The sequence below is a fragment of the Vidua chalybeata genome, chromosome 14 (assembly GCF_026979565.1).
Source record: "Vidua chalybeata isolate OUT-0048 chromosome 14, bVidCha1 merged haplotype, whole genome shotgun sequence".
In the NCBI taxonomy this organism is placed as follows: domain Eukaryota; kingdom Metazoa; phylum Chordata; class Aves; order Passeriformes; family Viduidae; genus Vidua; species Vidua chalybeata.
The window spans coordinates 14,932,695-14,953,241 of record NC_071543.1 but is presented as its reverse complement, the minus strand read 5'-3'; the positions used below and the strand labels follow the sequence as shown (position 1 = coordinate 14,953,241).

Genomic DNA, 20,547 nt, shown 5'->3' with positions numbered 1-20,547 from the left:
ACAACAGAACACAAATAAATAATGAATAAAATAATGAAATATTGAGCAGTACTGCAAAACCCCCTAAAAAATCCCAAACCCACTCCCCAAAACCCAGAAAATCCAAGTAAACAACCAGAAATGGAACTGTGATGGGTGTGGTTATGTTGCTCAGCTAAAACCCACAGGTTTGTGGGAGTTTCTCCCACCTTGGTGCGACACCACCAGAAATCCTGGATAAATATGGGATCAGATTTATGGGCATGTGCATATGTAAAGTCCAATCCTTTGTCACTGAAGTATTAATTTCATTGACCCAGCAGACAGTGAGGTTTTGATTATATAAATATAGAGATGTAGGCACTTCAAACGTGAGAATTTGACACAAGCCTGGTGACAAGGAGCTCAGAGCCATTCCAAGGGATGGCAGATCCACAGGAACCCCTCTGGAACCTTCCCTGTGGGTCTGCCAGGCTGAATCTGAGCCTGTGCTGTATCCACCTGGGGAACTGTCACCAAATTTTCATCTCTCTTGCAGTTACCACACTCCAGTTTGGCTTCCTGGAGGAACCTGTCTGCTCCAGCTGGAGCAATCAAGGGACTACAGGAAACCACACGTTAAATAAAATGTTCTTTTAATGCTCACCCCCCAAATACCCAAAGGCACCAGTCAACACCGTGGACTAATGACCTACAAATTGGTGGGATTCTTACACATTTGTAGCATTACAATATTTTTTCCACAGCTTCAGATGGCACATTAAGAGGAATATTTCATCTGCAACAGCTTTGTCCTGAATGCCCTTCCATGTGATTATTTAATAGAAAAAGGATCAAACCAAAACTGAGCTCGCTGCCCTCCTTTCTCCAGGTATTTCTGCAGCTCATCTTGAATCCACACTGGTGTAACTCCAAATTTGTTTCCAATTTATCACTCTAGCTCCTCTAACACCACCCAAATCCCCTCACTCATCCTCAGGCTCCAGGTAACACAGGAGAGGCAACACCTCCACTGAGGACAATTTGCATTTCTTTTATCCATTGCAAAAGCCTCTGTAACGTGTCGAGTATAAAGCTCACAAAATACATTTTAAAGGAACTACCATAAAGTATTTGCTTCAAATAGACCTTTTACAACAAAACACAAAATTCAAAGGACATTTTTTTTTTAAGGAAAGCACTTGAAACTGTAACACTTAGGTCCTGACAACATTAGATTACTTTAAGCTGTAAACCCTAAGAAGTTTTGTGATTAAATAAAATCAGCATTACAATTTCCAGGCATTATAATCATTGAACAGATTGTAACAACGAGATATAATTATAATGCAAACATGAAGCTCAGGAGACTGGCACTGAGAAAACTCTCAATTCTTTGTAGATTTAGATCTGCACATGATAAAATCAGTAACAACTGGAGAAGAGGTTCCAATATTTCATCCTACACACTGATATCAGTGTTTTGCAAACAGCAGTCAATACATCATCCCCTTTTTAATATTACTTTACAGACTCATTATGACCTTGAACAAAAAAAAACCTCTCCAAGTCAATTACTGCTGCCAGGCATCAATAGAACATCTGGAAGGAAATAATTAAAACCATCAGGTATTGTTAATTGTCCCTGTAGGTGTAGATACACAAGATTTTATATATGTAAGGCTAAATAAATTACATATATATATATATATGCTTACATATACAAAATCACAATATCAACCTTCAGAACTGAACTACCTCTAGGTAAGAAATTTAAGACCTTTTTTCCATAAATTTAAAGGGTTTATTTATACCTGAGAGATTTTTGCATATTGATGTCTTTGTACCTTTGCCTGTAGGTGCTCCCCTAAGTCTTTCCTCTTTCCTGGGGTGCAAAGGCCATTGCAGCCAGGTGGGTTCCTCCCACCAGCTCCATGGAATTTGGCTGAGCCCTTCCTAACCTGGACCAAGAGAGACGTGACAGAATTCTTATATATATTTAAGTAAAGTTCTGTACAAGTGCACAGTCTGATTTATATAAATCCACAGCAAGTTTGTCACTCCTGATACTGCCACAATATTTGATTTAAGAAGTATTTTAGTGCTTTACCTAAATGCATGTTTCTACTTGTTGGTTAAAGAACTCCTTAGTGATGAATTTTTCTGGGTTTTGGAACACTGGCCATCCAAGACACACTGAAAATGCTCTTTCCTGCCTGATCTGTTCCCTGGTTCTTGGGAAGATCAACCCATTTTTTCACCCAGCAACCAGAGAAACCAGGAGTAGAGGAGTAATAAATCAATGTGGCAACACTACATTAAGGTCACAGGTCAGTGCAGATGGACTGAGACTTTCCAACAAATCTAAAGAGATTAGAAGCCCCCTTCCTCCTGAAATTTAAGGCATTTGTATGCCTGATTCCCACAGATTCCCCAGTCCAGCTCTCAGCTCCTCATCCCTGCAGATCCCAAGCAGTAGCAGGGCCATGACCCACGTAAGGCTCTTACAGAATTTCACAGTGCTATTTAACATGGCAAACACCAAATTAAATGGAAAGGTTCCCTCTGTCATCCCGACAGTTCAATTAAAACAGAAATGAAAGGAATCCACCATGTCTCTCTCCATTTTGCTCCTGACAGGGGGAATTCCCTAGAAGTGCTTTCATGCAAACACGGTGTTACCACAGCTGATCACAGAGCAATTAGAATTGATGGTTTTATTAATTATAGTTTAACCAATGGAAAGATCTTAGTGGAAGTGGAATAAAGTGTGCTTTCAGACACCAAATTGGACATACCTGAAAAATCAGCAAAAGTAACAGTACTCTATTCATGAAAGACATCACAAAATGAATCAGATTCATCAGTAAACCCTTCTTATGTTATAGAAATACCAATTTTTTGCACTGCATTTTACAGAAAAAAAGTTTACTTTAGTGATGATGGTCTTTGAACAATTCTTTGTACAAATGTACAGGAATATTATGGGGGAAAGGGAAGCTACATTTCACTGGCAATTACACTTCATAGACCTTAGAAAATTTAGAAATGTTTGATCCAAAACAGCACATTTATGGACCACATTTCTCCATAAATTAAATCAAACTCTTGTGCCCAAGTAGAAGGAATTCCCAAAGCCTGACACGTGTTGTAAATGGATGCAATGCAGCCACTGCTCTGGAGCAGGAGGAGATGAGGATGAACAGTGACAGGGACAACGCAGCGACACACAAAGTCGATGTAAGAAACTCTACAGCTTGCATTTCCAGTTGGCTGTTCCCATTTTATACCCACACCCCTTCCAAACCTCCTTTTCCCACTAGTCCTTCTTGTTCCATATTCCTTTTCCCATGTTTGGTTTTGGTGATACCGCCTTAGACCCATCAGTCTCAAACCTGCTCCTCCTGGAGCAAACTCTCTGCCCGTCGCTGCTACAAACCCACTGCAACCCCAGGGCGTGTTTCCCTTTCCACAATTTAGGAGCTCTCTGGCACAATTTCCAGCACTTCATGGAGCAACTGGCACAGGGAGGCACTTATGTGACATGTTTAAAACTTATCTTTGGTAAACACTCACACACACACAAATGTGTAATTCATGTTTTGCTTCCTGATCATAAATCCTTGTTTGCTACCGGTGGATGTGTGCAGGTATCTAAACACAGACAGGACTTTACCAGTATAAAATAGTTTTTCAAATGCCACTGCCAAGGATTTGTTTTAATTCACCTAAAAATAGCGCCAGTCCTGGGCTTTTGGAGTTTTTTTCCTGACTCTGTTTGTTGTGCATTAAAGCAGCTCTGATCAATAACAAATTAGCGATGGAAAGTGAGCCCGTTCTGCTCAATTTTCACTTCCTTTCTCATTCTCTTGCCTTGGTTTTCAAAACCAATTTCATCAGAATACTTGCACCTCTTACAGCTTTTGTTATCTGTGAGGCAGATCCTGGGCTCTGACACTGCCTGACTTGAGCAGCCAAATCTTTCACTGGGATCAGAGGAAATTTCAGATACACAAAATGCTGAGTCTGCTCTTGCTAGGGGCATTTCCTGCTCACCAGTACAAACCAGTGCTCTGGGGAGAGGAGTGACCCCGAGTGTCTGACTGACCTGAGGAACGATCAGCCACCAAGAGATGACCCATCAATGTGTGTTTTCAAAGGTGCTGCAAAAAAATGTTGCTGGAACTACATGGATAAAACCAAGGGATGATTGACTTTGACGTACCCAGAGCACTGTCCCTTCTGACATCAGGCATTTCTACAGAGAGGTATTTCATTGGCTTCAGTTTTCATTGACACCATTTAAATTTTGCTTAAGAATTTTTTTTTTTTTTTTTTTTAGAACCCAGAACTTAGTGCATTTCATTTTTATAAAATTAGAATAATTTATATCCTTCTTTTCATTGCAAAAAAAATACAGCCCAAACACAAGTCAAGATATACACACTTCACGAATGACAGACGCTTCACTTATTTCACCTGCTTAATGGTGAGTTAGACATTGATCAACCAAACAACTTTGGCAACTTGCACAAAAATATGTCCTTAACTCAAAAGTGCTGATAAAACTCGCTTTAATGAGGCCTCTATTAAGGAGAGAACTGGAAAGAGAGGAGTGGTGAGTGCTTGGAGGTTGGAGCGTTCCTACACCATCCCGCTCTGTAGCTGTATGTGGAAAGGGTACGGCTGGTAGAACACAGGGGGTTGTCCATGGGCAATGTAGTAGTTGCTGAAGTTTCTGTCACTGATATAGGGAGCAGGCTGATAGTAGCACGTGACATTGGCCGCGTTCGGGATGATGTTCTGTTCTCCCAGCACTTTTAAAGCCAGAATTGTGATCATATTGAGGGTTTGCCTTCGCTCGTGCCCCATGAGGCAGACTGTGCTCTTGTTCACCACCCCACGCAGGGTCATCAAGTAGTCGTACTTGCTCTTCTCCTCCCCGATGAAGTGGTTGCGCAGGTAGGACTCGATTTTCCTCTGCTGCTCGGCAACGTCGGGAAAATCAATGAAGAACCTGGAGCACATGTAACGTTCCAGAGATTTAATTTCAGCCTCATCCGCCGGCTTAAAGTCACGGACCAGGAGGTTGCTGTACTTCAGGAGGCCGCCTCCCCTGATCTCCTCCGGGTTCCGCGTGGAGATCAGTTTGTATTTCAGGTGGTCCATGGCTTGGTTGAAGTCCCCATACATGCTCTCGGCGATGACGGCGGGGTGATAGTCCTGTGTCAGGGGCCGGTCTGAGGCTCTGTAGACGGCCAGGACGGAGTCCAGGATGATCTGGAAGGAGTCCACGCTGAACTCGAACTGCCGCCGCAGCGAGCTGACGAACTTCAGCTCCACATTCTTGCCGCTGTTGTTGGACAGTGAGATGAGGCTCCAGCGGTCGTGGTCGGTGGAGACTTTGACCATCTTCTGCACGTAGGCATCTTTCATGGTCTGAGCCGTGATTTTTTGCTTGTTAACACATTTTGGCAAGAAGTCCAATAGACAATTGAGAACTGCTTCCTTAACGACCTGGAACTCGAGCTCACTGGGAAGTTCCACTCCAAAAATGATGTCCAGGTCCTTGTAACTGGTGCCATTGTGCTTCACCAGGATGTGACTGGCAGTGGAACCGTTCAGGCGGATGTCCCTGACATGGATCTGCTTCTCAATGAGCTGCTCCTTTACCATATGGATGATATCCTTTGGCTTTACCTCCAGGGTTGGAAAATTTCCTCTCCCATGAATAGGTATAGCCTCAGTTAAAACCTGATCCAGGATTTTAATCTGATCCCAGGTGAGATAACTGAATCTGTGGTCCAAGTCCTCAGTCATTGTGATGTTGGTTGGCTAAACAGGGAGAAAGAGGAATTGGAGACAAATGTTAGAATTTTCTGGAATACCAGAGAGGACATTTTACTTGCTTATACCAAACTTCCTCCCTCCGTGTAGTGACAGAGCTGTTCATTTTAGAGACACAACCCCAGTTAACAGTCTGAGTCAACCACTGCACTTGTCACAGGCTTTTAATTGAATTTTAATGTGCTCAGGTTTTAATCCTGCTGAGAAGCCATCACGTTATTGTATAACCCATGACTCAAAGTAAATGCAGCAAACCATATAGACCCAATTTAAAACTACTCAAAGGTTAATAATATGTAGTACTTGGTGGTTCTAATGAACTCCAAATAAATTTCACCGTGAAAAGATAAAATGAGCAAAATGAGCAAATTTGTTCTTTCTGTCCTGCCTAGACATCTCCCTTGATCTTCAGTGACTTGGAATACTTAAAAGTACTAAAAGACCAGGAAGTTTTTTTTTGTGAAAACCAGGAATGTTGCGACCTGCTCCCTGTTTATCCAGCCATATGCCTTGGATGAACTTTGGTCTCTATGGATCACATAAGCACACACATCTTTTAACATCACTTGTGGTTTAAGGACTGGATATCTGATAATTGTCAAGTTGCTTCCACAATGTTTCTGTGGAAAATATTTCCCTTCTAAGCCATAAGCTATGTTTTACAATTATGTATCAATGCTGCAAGTCGTGGTTTGCAGATCTGGTGAGAAAACCCCTTCCAGTCTTGTGGAAAAATGACCTCCAGAAAGAAGCACCTATAGAATACATGGGACAAAGCTCAGCTTTGGGAATTTCTCAGTTTAAAATGCTATCTTGAATTCATATAGCATCACATTTAACAAGGAGATGAGACACTCAGGTGGTGGCCAGGTGGCATCTGAGCGGGCTCAGTGAGGCACGAGCCGGGTGGAAGAAGTGCCTTTGGGAGTCTGCCAGCACCCAGAACCTGCTTCCGAAACACCCCCGAGTGTTTCTGCAGCCAGATGGCTCAAACATATTCTTTCAGCCAAAGCTCAAGAATAAAAATAAAGTAAAATCATACTAAGCAACAACACTACTGAAAAGTCCCCACGGTTGTTTCTTAACCAGTGGTGACTCCATATGTACGTTGTCATACATTCCCCTTCCCTCCTCTTCAGATTCCACATTCTGGAATATTTTAGTAATTTCAAGTAACCTGTGAGCTGCCAAACAGCTTGGGAATATGGCAGAGCTCTATTTCACATTCTTCTGCTGGAATTTCAGCTCCCATTAAGCTGATCAGGAGCATATGTAATTCCAAGCACCTTCCTGGCCTCATGATGAAGGATGGGATTAACCAGATGTTTGAAGTTGAAGGAATGTTTTAAAAGTTGGCTAAAGCAGGACTCAAGTTGGGAATTTAATTGACAGTGTGAAGGTCTTGGAATCAGTCCCATAGGTCTGGCACAACCATGTAGCTTCTGGCATCGTGCACACAGTGTGTAATTCCACACCCATAACAGGTATGTTTTCAGGTGTATTCAAAAATATCCACATTTTTCCTGCAGGCAATTAGAGGACACAACATTTGAACTGAAAAGGAGAGAAACTGCCCTTCACAGCACTGCCAATTTTACGTGCTAATGATTTCACCACTGAATATTCATTAGAATTCCATGCTTATTCCTTTAAAACTATAGCTGTGCATCCTTCAGAGCCTTTATGACAACTCAGTACAAGTCTATCCTAAAAACCAGCTTTTACAGAGAGCTACTGTTAATTCTGGAAGTGGGACAACCTTGGATGGAAGCAGGTTGGAAGGAGAGGGTTTTGTTCAAATGTTTTATGCTGCTATGTTGTTACCTGAGTCATTCATAGAATCGCAGAATTAAGGTTGGAAAAGACTTCCAAGATCATCAAGTCCAGATGACTTGATGATGACTTTTGTATGCCAGATTATGGTGGAGCAGCCCAAATGATCCCCTAGCAAAGTTAAAATTGTCAGAATTGTTGTCTAAGCAGTAGTTTTTATTACGGCATTTGTTTGAGATTGCAAAACCTTGACCTTTCTGAGGCTGATGCTGTGATGTAAAAAAAAAAGGGAGTAGAGAGGGGAATGCTGAAATTCAGCCCCCTTTTAGCAGAGGGACCCTCTTCAAACACTTGCAAAGTCAGAAGATGGACGTATCCCTAAATAAGCTTAGAAATCCTTCCTTTATTGCTACATGTTTTTAGGTATTTCAGATGTTATTGCAATATACTGAGGTTTGAAACTGAAAGGAGAAGGTAATGTCAATAAATCTCTCTTTTGTGTTGAAGAGGCATCCCGCAAAATGCCATTTTTCTGAAGTGATTCCTGGAGAATCTGAGGATGCTTTGGGAGCTCAGAGTCTCACCATTAATGTTTTATGATAAATATTAAAGAATTCTGTGCTGAAATAACACCTTCAACTCTGACAAGTGAGAAAAATGTACTAGGAAAAAACCCAGGAATTCCGTTTTCCAAATTATTTTAAAGAAGAATTAATTTGGAGGTAAGCCTAAATAAATATTAGTAGTAGTAGCAGTATTTTTTATTATTTACCACCAGTTTGCAACCCAATACTTTAACCCTGCACTCTCCTAGAAGGATTTTAACTTTTTCTTTTCTTCAATCATGTCTGGCAAAAAGAACAATTTCCAGGCACTTTTACAGTCATTAGGAACCTGATTTCTCAAAGCAGGGGCAAATATTTACTTACTGAGGTGCTCTGGTTAATGCCAGGAGTTATAATTAATATAATTAGCCTCAGTTACAATACATCAGCAGCAACACTGAGGTTGTAATTAGTCAAAGTGTTGTGAAAACAAGAGCTCCTGGGATGAAGGGAAGGAAACTCCCTGCACGTGACCACAGCACCTGGATGAAGCCAAGCACAAGTGAGTACTGAGCTGGTTAATTAGAAAAGGGGCTGGAAAATCACTTTATTCCTTGGAAATTGCTGCTGTATGCAATGGAGGATGATCAATTTACATGGGAAGAGAGTGATAGGACAGGGGAATGGTTTTAAAGCAAAAGAAGGGAGGTTTAGATTAAATGAGACAGAAATTCCTCCCTGTGAGGTTGCTGACAGGGCTTGAAGCACCTTGGGACAGTGGAAGTGGAACTGGAAGCAGATGATCTTTAAGGTCCTTTCTAACCAAACCATCCTGGGATTCTGTGATCCCTGGATGCAGATCCCTCACTGGCATCCCCAATCCCAGCTGTCCCTAAGCCTTCCCTGCTGCACCCTGCCAAAGAATTCCCTTTGTAAAACTCCTTCCACACAAATACCCCAAAGCATCTCACATGTTCCACATTCAGGGTTTTCTTGTCCTAAAAGCTGCACATGGGCAAATGGAAGCTGCACAAACATCACCACCATGGCAATGAAATTCAAAAGGGTTTTTTTCCCCACACTTCATCAATATTTTAATTTACTGAGATTCTCTCCTAGTGATTTTTCTGAAGTTTCTTTGTTTATGGGATCTTAAATGTTACCATAAACTGCAACAGACCCTGAATCCCATCTCATTTAAGATCTCTGCCAGAAAAAAAGGATGAGGAAAAGCAGTTTTCAGGTTGTTTTCTTTTACATACATCGGCTAGAGAAGAACAGAGTAAGATGAATCAGACCCAGTCAAGTTTTGTGATATATCATCCTTATTATAAGGTTAGAAAAATATTTCCCTGACTCAACTTCCAATTAGTCCTTGAGTGGTCACCTTCACCTGATAAAGCAGTCACAATGTGGAAAAATGTTTGGATACTTAAACATAATATTGTTAAATTTTATCATTTATTTTCCTATTGAAATTAGAGGCTCTAATTTTCTTTTTGGAGCAAGCAACTCTGAGTTTGGGCTTACAATGATGCTAAAATGTTTCATTAACCACCTCTTAGCACTCCACCGTGCATGAGCTTCATCAAAAAAAATCCAAGCAGATCTGGCTTTACATCTGAATGAAGCAAATCTGCCATGCTAATGACAGCTTTCATGCTCCCCACAACTTTCATAGAAACAGATACTTGCAGTCTAGAGAACAGTCTCATCAAATTTAGCTCATATTTTACTGATAAACTGTTTAGATTCTCTTTTTATATATTCCATAATGTTGATTCAGTGTGTTTTCAAAGGGTTTGCCATGTGCTGGCATTTTCAGGCAGGATACAGCTGAAATAGTTTTTGTGCAGCTGTGGCAGCTCCATCCTCTTCCCTTTGCTTCTGTTTCTCCCATGTTTTTCTGTTTACAATAAAGGTTGGGAATACTTAAATGCTCCAATTCTTTTTACTTTGCACTTGAAATCAGTTGTGCAGGGACTTTTCACAGATCACAGAACTCCAGAATGAGTGAGGTTGGAAAAGCCCTCCAAGACCATCGAGTCCCACCAGTGCCTGATCCCCACCTTGTCACCAGCCCAGAGCTCTGAGTGCCACCTCCAGCCCTTCCTTGGACACCTCCAGGGATGGGGACTCCAGACTTCCCTGGGCAGCCCCTTCCAAGGCCTGGCCACCCTTTCCATGGAGAAATTCCTGCTGCTGTCCAACCTGCACCTCCCCTGTCACGCCTTGAGGCTGTTTGCCCTCATCCTGTCCCTTGTTCCCTGGGAGAAGAGGCTAAAAAACAAAGATGTAGCAAAATGTCTTTGGAGCTGCTGTGGTAGCCTTGTTTTGGGGGATTGCTCCAGAAACACCCACAGAAATTCTGCCATTCCTCTCACCTCTGCACTGGTTTTCCTGCTTACACATTATAAACATCACTATAAATGTCCATGATCTCCTGCTAAAGCTTTATTTTAATTCAAAGATCCATTTCTCTATTAAGCTGGACATTTGGAAGTATTTTGCTCACTTACTTCAGCACTGCAGCTGGCATAAGCTCCAAAGGCAGGAATGTCAAACGTGGAGGGACGTCCAGCTGTAATTTAAACCCAGATGGGACAAGGAGAAGCAGTAAAGCATCTGGGAAACCTAAATGGGGACATATTTAAACTGGTTTGACAGTGCTTTCCATGAGTTTTTCCTTCCATTAATGTTAATGCAGGTGGTGAAGGCAGTGTTTATTTATCCTGTTATCAAGAGATAACGCATGAATTGCCATCAGTTTTCAGTCCAGTTCCCACTGAGTTTCCCTGGGACATCAAATGATAGCTCAGCTCTTCCCTGGCAGATAAGGCTGCAAGCTGGGCAAAATGCACTGCAAAGCTGTGGGCTTGGGCCGTGCCACAGAACGGCACCTTCAAGGGCACAAAAAGTAAACAGAGGACGAGACTTGATCCACAAAAACGTGTCCTACCTTTTCCACCCAACAAAAGGAACATGGATAATGGCTTTAAGGGAAAGAGGGCAGGGCTAGATGGGATATTGGGAAGAAATTCTTTCCTTTAAGGGTGGGGAGGCCCTGGCACAGGGTGCCCAGAGAAGCTGTGGCTGCCCCTGGATCCTTGGAAGTGTCCAAGGCCAGGTTGGACAGGACTTGGAGCATCCCAGACTAGGATGTTTCCATGCCCATGGAACAAGATGGGATGTAAGGTCCCTTCCAACCCAAACCATCCTGGGATTCTGTTTCTACTGGAATATTACAGGATATTGGCTCAATGAGCTGGGAGTTCTCAGGAGGCACAAAATGAGGAGTTTAACTTGGGCACCCAATATGAAATCATAATCCATATTCTGTCACGCTGGATATTTGGGTTTTTTTGGAAGTCCCATTTCTCCATCATGACTCATGGTAGACTCATTCTTAGCCAGATGGGGATCCCCTCACAGGGGAACTTTTTCAAGGGCCTATTTATCATGACTTGATATCAGTTCCCACAACACATGAGGCTCCTTCTCACAGGGCCCCCAGTCCAAACCAGCCCTTTAAAAAACATGAGGCCAGCCGTATCTCAATTGCTCTAAAATACTTCAATAACTTTTAAAAAATAGCTGCCATATGCAATATTTGGTCTGTTTGGGGCGATGGTCATCCTTGGGAAGTTCCTGCTTTAGGAAAAGCTTATTTGTGCTACCAAACACATACTTATGGACTAAATCCTGAATAATATTCCCAGCAAGAATGCAAAATCCCACAGACTCACCGTGGCAGGATGACTGGGAGTGTGTATTCCAGCAGAGTTAATAGGATGAGTCACTGAATCATTTGGTAGAAATATGAATTGTCATCTTGTTGCTGACAGAAACACAAAGCTCCCCGGGAAAGCTGCAGGAAATAAAACCCAAGAAACAATCACATTCATTTGGAGATCAATGTTAACCACCGGTCACCTGCTGGACATAATAAATGATGCATTACAGCCTGGCAGTCCTGCAGGTGTAACAACAGACTTTGAAGTTGGGAATGGTAAAGGAAAAGTAGTGGGAAAAGCACCAAAGGGTTTATAAAAACTCTGGGTTTCAGGTCATGCTTAATCCTCTGCAAGGATATTAACAAACCTGCCATTTTCCCTATGGGATTTTGAGTGGGAATTTAATATTATTAATAGACATGCAAATTAGCAGGGATGTAGTAGAATCATATAAAATTTAGAATGAATAATAATTCAGCAAAATGAAGTATTATGAATTGTGTAGTGGCTTTAGATTTTTTCAGTCAGAGTGTGCAGCTGACAAGGAAGGTCTTGTTTCCTGGCACATGAGGCTGTTGGTTCATTTAGAGTAAGCCCAGGATCATGTTGCTGAAATTTCCATGTTCATGCCATGTGCTGGAATGAAATATTTCTGTAAATATTCACCTGCTATCATAAGGCACTCCCTTATATTTGTTTCTCATTTCAAGCATGTGCTGACAGTCAGTATTCTCAGGCTTTCCTTGCAAGACCTCCAATTCCAGCACCCCATCCTGCAAAGCTCACAACACCCACTCCAGTTCCCTGCCTATCCCAAGCAGGGCCTGTCCACTGTCTGGTTTGATATTCACAGGAATTTACTCCTTGTTGAGTTGTGTTCCACAAGCTGTGCTTTTATGCTCAAATTACATATGGTTCTTACTAAAGATAATATTTAAAGTACGAATTAAGGATAAATATCTGCATAATCTGCAGGAAAACCTGAAATTATAGCCCGAGGAGGTATGGACTGTGTTATTCCTTTATTAGGAATATAATGGATTTTTCCTTCCTGCTACAGCAGGCAGATTTTTATCCCTGAAAAGGCCATTTTAGTGCTGCCAGAAGCACAGCACTTGCTTTGCTCACCCTGTGAGGACCTGTCTGTTGTGCCAGGGCCCGTCTGCAGCTTTCATTTGCTTTCCAACTCCTGATGGGCCACTAATTAGCTGAATGCATGTTCCTGACCTGCTCCCAAATCCATGCACTGACAGCTCACGTCGGCAGCTGGAAAAAAAGGGTTAAATCTGGCAAGGGCTGAGCTCTGCTCTGAGCCTGGCAGTGAGCAGCCAGTTAGGCCTTGATGGCAAAGGGAAGAGTTCTGGGCTGCTTAGATAAAAGGATCTCAGCATGTGGAGTCTGGAAAAGTCAGACAAATCAGTCACTTTGCAAAAAAAAAAAAAAAAATACAAACTTCTTTTTAACACTGAAATATTGTTATTTCTTTCTGTGTAAGGATGGAAGGTTTAATGGATATATGATATCCATTAATAGATATATCACTGTGATAGAACAGATTAACACTGGAGCAGAATTTATGGCTTCCCCTGATGATTTTTAGGGGAAGAAGAGAGAGACCTTTATAGCATTTTTTTTTTTTTTTGGTAGAAGAAAAGGCATTATTATATAATATGTTCATAGAAGCAGCAGCTGAGATTGATGAGCTGCTTTGCCTACTGGGACATTATTCCCAACAGCTGCCTTTTATTGGCTCAGCCACCACAGGAAAAAGCATCATTTCCTTACTCTACACTCAGGGTTCCCAGGATTTTTTCAGCTGAAGGAAAAACAAAAATAAAAATGACGATGTCAACAATTACCCTGTGTTTTAAAGAGATTATTTCCCTGTTCCTGAATCTGGGATGTGAATTATGGCAACATGCACCAACAAAGCCATTCCCAAGCCTTTTCCCTTGGTGTCTCTGTGCCTAAAGAGCACAGGACTATCCTGAGATCCAGCAGGGACTGGGAGATGATGTGGGCTCTGTGCCCTGGATTCCCCCCTGTGCCACAATTTCCCAGCTGGTCACTCCTTTGGGCATCCCCACTCCCAGGTCCCACCCTAAGGAATATCAACCCTCAAATCTTCCAGGTGGACCTCAAATCTTTGGTGGATGTGGAGGTTGCTCAGACATCTCATGAGCTCTCCCTCACCTCTCAGGAGTTGATGCCTCCTGAACTGGCAGGAACAAGAGCCGAGGGTTGCAGAGATTCCTTCCTCTCCCTGTGTGCTGCAGCCTCCCCGACTGCTCTGCTCAGCTCCTCAGACTAATCCCAAAATCTATTTACTCACTCGAGATCCCAGTGACTCAATCCAAAGCTCACTTATCAAGAACTCTCATTATTATGACTAAATTGCAGCAAAAGCAGGCAAGGTAAAAATTGAAACAATCCTTCTTTTCCACCTATTAACCATCTTCATAATCATCTCTCCTCTTCAAATGCCAGAGGAAGAGGGATGAGCGATGCCAGGTGCTACTGCAGCCCTAAAGCTGGGCTGCTTTCAGATAAAAAAAGGCATTACAAAGTCAAGGCTCTCCTCAGGAACTCTCCAGAACCATCTTCCCCTCATCTACACCAAAGCACAACTATCAAATATTCCCATGGTCACTAAACCATGAGAGGATCCTCTCTGTTTTGAGAGGATTCCAACACAACCACATCCACTGAATAGATTTCTCTTTTTTGACTGATCACACCCCAAAACCCCTTGCTGGAAGCTTCCTTCAGTCAATGCAGTGTGGGGGGATTCCCCTCTAAACCAGTACTGAGCCATTGGGTATTGAGGGTGGGTTTTGATGGTTCACCCAGAGTGGATTTGGAGTTTTCCTTGGGAGGAGCCCCAAAGATGAAAGAAATGCACCCTGAAGGCCTCTCTGCCTCACCCCTGCTCTGCTCTGCACAGGTTACAGAAGTGTTTCTGCTGAGCAATTATTCTGTTCCACTCCAGGAGCATTTTCATTTCATGGCAGAAGCCGTGAGCTCCAGGCCCAGGCTCCAGGCTGATTTCTGAAGCAGTTTAGGATCCCTCCAAATAAAGGCTCTTCCCTATTCCTACAGCAAGAGGGGAGTTTAAATTCAATTGGGAAAACTTCTGGGTCCTGGAGCAGGCTGGGCTGGCACCTCCACAGGACTGTGTCTCACAGGCTACTCAAGGTTTACTGTGTCTTCCATTATTTAATTATGTTGCTATTTGTGTTTACAATGTTCATATAGAATTCATATTTTTATGAATTAATTTCCATACTTATATTAGAAAGTTACTCTCTGAATACAAAACACAGCAGTGGGATTTCTTTTTAATGCCATTTTCCCAATTTTACGAGTTACACTGTAAAAGTGGGGGAAAAAGAAATGAATTATTCATTATCTTCAAAGTATTTGCTGCACAGGAGTTTATGTTTAATTTTGCATCAGTAACAGCCAAGATTTCCACAGAAAATAGTTTTTTGATAAGTGAAACGTTTTCTACAGTTTGCAGTTGAGAAATCTGCAGAACTCTGGGCTAACTACAACAGGAAAAAGGATTCTGACTGCAGCAGCAGAGCAGGGAACTGCTCCTCTTTTGTGGTGAAGGCAGCATGAAATCTCTGTTGACATTATTACTAAAAGGCAGAGAGGAGATAAAGTGATGATTAAACCCAAGAAAAAGGCCTGGGCCCTGCAGCACAGCTGTGCATTCGTGACTTTTCCATCACTATCAATAATTCATAATGACCATCATGCACCTGACGACACCAAGTTGGGGAGAAAGACTGAGTCAAGCTTTCACCAAATGTGCAAAAACATTCAACCTGACATCAGATGTCAGGGCAACAGGACCTGCTGGATAAGCAAAGATCCAGCAGAAAGGGTAATGGAGAAGAAAATCAGCTGATGTGGACATAAATCAACATCTGCTGTACCCGTTTGTGGCATTTTATGGAGGAAAACTCTCCTTTTGGTGGTACACACTGAAAGAAAGTTTTTAGAGCTTCTAAAATAAGTTTTTCTAGAAAAGAACTGAAGTGATGGTTTACCTGTGAGCAATTCTGCAACATGAAGGAATCATGCTCAGTATTATGCTCAAGTTTTGCAGCTGGATTCTCCTTTGCTGTACCACACTAACTCAGCATGGCCATAGGCAATGGCACATTGATAATTTCCTGGGGCATCTTAGATTCTCTGCTGATGCTTTGAATAATTATTTTTGCATGAAGATCGTGGTGGCAAAGGCAAAAAGCCAGACTGCAATTCCCAAAATTTATTTTTTGTATTTTACATATAAAATTGTATTTTTTTAATGTTTGAATCCAAATGGCATAAATTCATAGAATCATGGAACAGTTTTGCTTGGAAGGGACCTTTAATCCCATCCAGTTCCACCCCCTGCCATGGGCAGGGACACCTTCCACTGTCCCAGGGTGCACCAAGCTCCATCCAACCTGGCCTTGGGCACTTCCAGGGATCCAGGGGCAGACACAGCTTCTCTGGGAACCTGTGCCAGGGCCTCCCCACCCTCAAAGGGAATAATTCCTTCCATATACTGAAGTGAAATCTGCCATCTTTCAGTTCAAAATTATTGCCTCGTGTCCCACCACTACAGTTCCTGAGAAAGGAATTGCCTGAGTAACAATTCAGTTCACCAGGAATTGCTCTGGTGTAAATGGGAGCAGAATTGGCCTCATCTGTTCATGGCTGAGCCTCTCAGTTCTGCAATATAAACTCTGGGTTGGCTTCCACTCTCCATGGACCACCCCTCGCTCCATGTTACCCATCCATTGATGGTGAAATTTGACTTGGAATTTGCCTCCAAACCCTCTGACTGTTCATTGATTTTCATGCATTAAAACCACTGGGTTAAACACAGACACATAAGAGCTTTATGACATGGAAGACATAATTATGTGTTAAATCCATTAAAAAAAGCCTATCTCCATATGCAGAGACCATCAAGTTACTGAGACCTCAACAAACTCTGTCAACAACCTCAGGAGGACCCACCAAGGGCTTTTCAACACAAATGACAAGAGGCAAAACAGAGCAAAAGGTAGCAAAATTTCCCCCCTGCTGTGGCCAAGCATGGGCAGCACAGCCCAAACCCCTCCTGCAGTCTGATCATCAGAGCCCAGAACCACAAACCACTCTGGATTAGGAGTGTTTTGAAACATGGGTAGAATTTAATTCCTTCAAGCAGCGTTAATTAAAGAATTAATTTACACTGCCAGCCTAAATGCTGCTTAATTGACTCTCCAAAATTACTCAGTCTCAATATGATCTTTCAAGAAACTTGGTCTACTTCTGTCTCCCTGATTTACCATCGATTCATAAATTATGGGGACTCTACTGTGTCAGCAGTTACTCCTGAGCTTGAGCAGGAGCTCAAGCCCTGATCTGCAGGGCAGGAATTTGGGATCAGGCTTTTGCTCACAAGGGTCAACGTGTCTCTGTGTGGCAGCTGAATCATTCCAGAGCACACAGTCCTTACAACAGCCCTGCGTGTCTGGTGCCTAATGAGGCAACAAAACTAAATTTACTGTAAAGTTGTGCCTGGGATGTACAACTGGGCAGGGAGGGTGTGCAGGCAGCACTGCCCCGAGGTCAAAGGTCTGCAGCACTGCAAATTACAGGAATTATTGGTGCTCCCTTTTAACTAAGCTGTGGGAATGCCAGAGGGATAAGACATAAGGAATAGAAGGTATAATGCAGACAAGCTATTCTCCCTCCACACATCAAGCCCATATTCCCAAGTACTGGATGCTGCAGGCACAGCACATAGAGGATGAAAGGGCACAGGGATTGTTTTTAACATTTCTGAATGGGACAGACACATCACATCTGCCTCTAAAGCCTAAGGAGAAGTCAGGAGCACGAAGCATGGGAGAGTCCCTGCTCTGGAGTCACTGTCATTTATTATTCATCCCTTGGCCTTTAGCGGAGAATTCGGCACATCCCCATTCATTCCCACCTGGCTGCTTTTCATGGGAGCCACGAACAGGCTGTTACTCTCAAGGCAGCACACGGAACACAACGTGTGAGCCTGCAGAGCCCAGCCTCCTCTTTCCGAGGGAACAATTAATGCTATTACAGATTTGCAGTGGCTTAAAGATGTATCAGAGATGCCTGTGGGAGAAAGCAGGAGCACACGAGAGTGATTCCTGTCTGGGAAGACACAGAATTCCAGCCCCGAGTTGCTGGAAAGCAGTTTTGCTTTGCATGCAGGCACTTCCCAATAGTTCAGGGCACAGAATCGCAGCTTGCTGTCACTGTCACTTCAGTGTCACTGTCACCTCCAGGCTGTGACCTCCCCAAAACTACGGATGGTCCTTGCAGAATACACGGAAAAGGCCTCAGCTACCGGGGCTGTCATCATCTAAGTGGGATGACAGAGCTTCCAACAGCGAGTAAGGAATGCCACGCTCCTACTACCGCTACTACGAATGTGGCGAGGCAGGGCTTGCCCAAAGCCAGGGAGCTTTTAGGATCCAGGCGAAGGAACGCCCGTAGTGGGATGGAGCTCACGTGCAGCCAGACACACACAGCCCCCTCCAGCACCGCCGCCAAGCCTCCCTTTTTACAAGTTTACCCCTAAAGTTTCTAAGGAAAACGCCTTACGGAGAGAGAAAGAAAAGGTCCGAGCCGAGCCGGGCGCTCCGGGTTTCTCCAAGTTTTTTAACCGAGGCCAACCGCTCCCGCAACGGCCCCGCCCGGCCCAATGCCGCGGGCACCCGCGACCCGCCGGCCCGGCGGGCTGGGCGCTCCGGGGACACTCACTCGCCGTGCGGGGGACACCCATCCACCGAGCGGCCCGGGGGGGGGACATTCACTCACCGCGCGGCTGCGGGGACGCTCAGTTACCGAGCGGCTGCAGGGGACACGCTCCGTGCGGCTGCGGGGGACACTCAGTCACCGTGCGGCTGTGGGGACACTCACTCACCCGTGTGGGGACACTCACCGTGCGGGTGCAGGGGACGCTCCGTGCGGCTCTACGGGACGCTCCCCGCGCCGCTCCAGCCGGGGCCGCCGCTGTCCGCGGCCGCGCTGGTGCTGAAGGGGCCGCCCCGCCCCGCCCCGCGCCCGCCCCCGCCCGCCCCCGCGGAGCGCAGCGCCACGGCCGCCATGGCAACGCCGTGAGGGGGCCGCGCCCGCCGCCGCCCGGCCGGCACCGCCGGGATCCCCGCTACCCCCGGCGGCCCCGTCACAGCCCGTACCCACTGCACGCCCGCAGCCCCGGCTCGGAGGGGCCGCACGCCGGCACCGCGGCCGTGCTGTGCCCCGCGGTGACGTGGAGAGGACGCGGCCAGCATCGCCTCGTCCACCTTCCCCTGCCGGTGGAGGGCACAGAACTGTGGAAGCGTGGAATCAAAGAAGCGTAAAATCTGGGAATTGTTTCTGTTGGAAAAGCCCACTAAGGCCACGGAGAGACCTCAGCGCTGCCAAACCCACCACTAATCCGTGTCCCCAAAGTGCCACATCTACATGGCTGCCAAATCCCTCCAGGGATGGGGACTGAGGTCCAGCAGCACTTGGACAACGCTGTCAGGAACAGGGTTGGATTGTTGGGATGTCTGTGCAGGGCCGGGAGCTGGACTTGATGATCTTGATGGGTTCCTTCCAACTCAGCATATTCCACAGTTCTGTGATTCCACCACCGCCCTAGGCAGCCCATTCCAATCCAATGCTTTAAGAACCCTTTCCGTGAAAAAATTTTTCCTAATATCCAACCTGACCCTCCCTGGTGCAACATGAGGTCCTGTCAGCCCATGGAAATAAGGTCCCACTGACTTGGTGGCAAACATTTTTATCCTGGTGATCCAGTTCTCAAATCACTAAACCCAAGAAAAGTCAGAACTGCATTATTTAGTTTTGAGGTCCTTCCTGCACAAATAGTCTGTGGGTTTGGCCTCACTATTTCATAAAATCCTGGCATGGTTTGGGTTGGAAGGGACCTTAAAGAGCATCATTCTACCATGCCATGGGCAGGGACACCTTCCACTATCCCAAGGTGCTCCAAGCCCTGTCCAGACTAGCCTGGGACACTGCCAGGGATGGGGCAGCCACAGCTTCTCTAGTCAAGACACCTGCACAGGATATAATTGCCAAGGAAATCTAAGGAAACCTACGTTTCAGAAGTGCAAATAGAAGGATTAAGATGATTGAGGAAAAATCATGTGAGTACCAGCACCTGCAGTTTGGCCACTCAGTCCCCCAAATTGTGCCTCACCTGCAGCTCTGCCCTTCCCGGAGTAGAAAAATGCTTGGCTGCTGTTGTGATCCTCAGCTCTGGAAGCAGGATCTCCTCCAGCGTGGCTCTGCTTGGAGATGGTCCCACTGTAAACATTCTGTATGCTCCTCCCTGTCCAAGGCATGATGTCACAGACTCAGTTCTGGCTCTAAACATCCAATTTAAAATCCAAGCTTTCCAACGTGAGCTTCTAAAATTTATTGTCTTTGATCAATTACTTCACTGGTTGGATGGGGTAAAACCTGGCATGGGACGAGATTATGGCATTTGTGCCATTTTTAGTAATTTCCATTGCACTGTGACACTGAATACCTTTGCCGCTGTACAATGTTTAAGTTTGCTCAGACACAGACCTAAAATGAGAGATAATTTACTTAACTGTTCTGAGAAAATATGCCAAATGGGTAAGCCATGATTAGTTTTGAAA

The 20,547-nt window shown here is 44.4% G+C and overlaps 1 protein-coding gene across 7 annotated transcripts; it reads right to left on the bottom strand.

Annotated features, from left to right (window-relative positions):
* Positions 1-4,515: 4,515 nt before the first annotated feature.
* TENT5D (terminal nucleotidyltransferase 5D) lies at positions 4,516-20,209 on the bottom strand. Of its 7 annotated transcripts, XM_053955985.1 has the most exons (5): positions 20,100-20,198; positions 12,986-13,123; positions 11,870-11,991; positions 10,643-10,757; positions 4,516-5,793 (listed from the first exon to the last, which is right to left on the bottom strand). In XM_053955985.1, the coding sequence occupies exon 5, from the start codon at positions 5,776-5,778 to the stop codon at positions 4,603-4,605; it is 1,176 nt and encodes a 391-aa protein (XP_053811960.1). In that variant the 5' UTR covers positions 5,779-5,793; positions 10,643-10,757; positions 11,870-11,991; positions 12,986-13,123; positions 20,100-20,198; the 3' UTR covers positions 4,516-4,602. The 7 variants fall into 7 exon arrangements, with proteins under 7 accessions (XP_053811960.1, XP_053811957.1, XP_053811958.1 ...); XM_053955982.1 differs by lacking the exon at positions 12,986-13,123 and having other exon boundaries at positions 20,100-20,208; XM_053955983.1 differs by lacking the exons at positions 12,986-13,123; positions 20,100-20,198 and adding an exon at positions 18,831-18,943.
* Between the last annotated feature and the right edge of the window lie 338 nt (positions 20,210-20,547).

Excerpts from the sequence above, each read along its gene's own strand:
- TENT5D (XM_053955988.1), bottom strand. The coding sequence starts at position 5,778 with ATGACTGAGGACTTGGACCACAGATTCAGTTATCTCACCTGGGATCAG.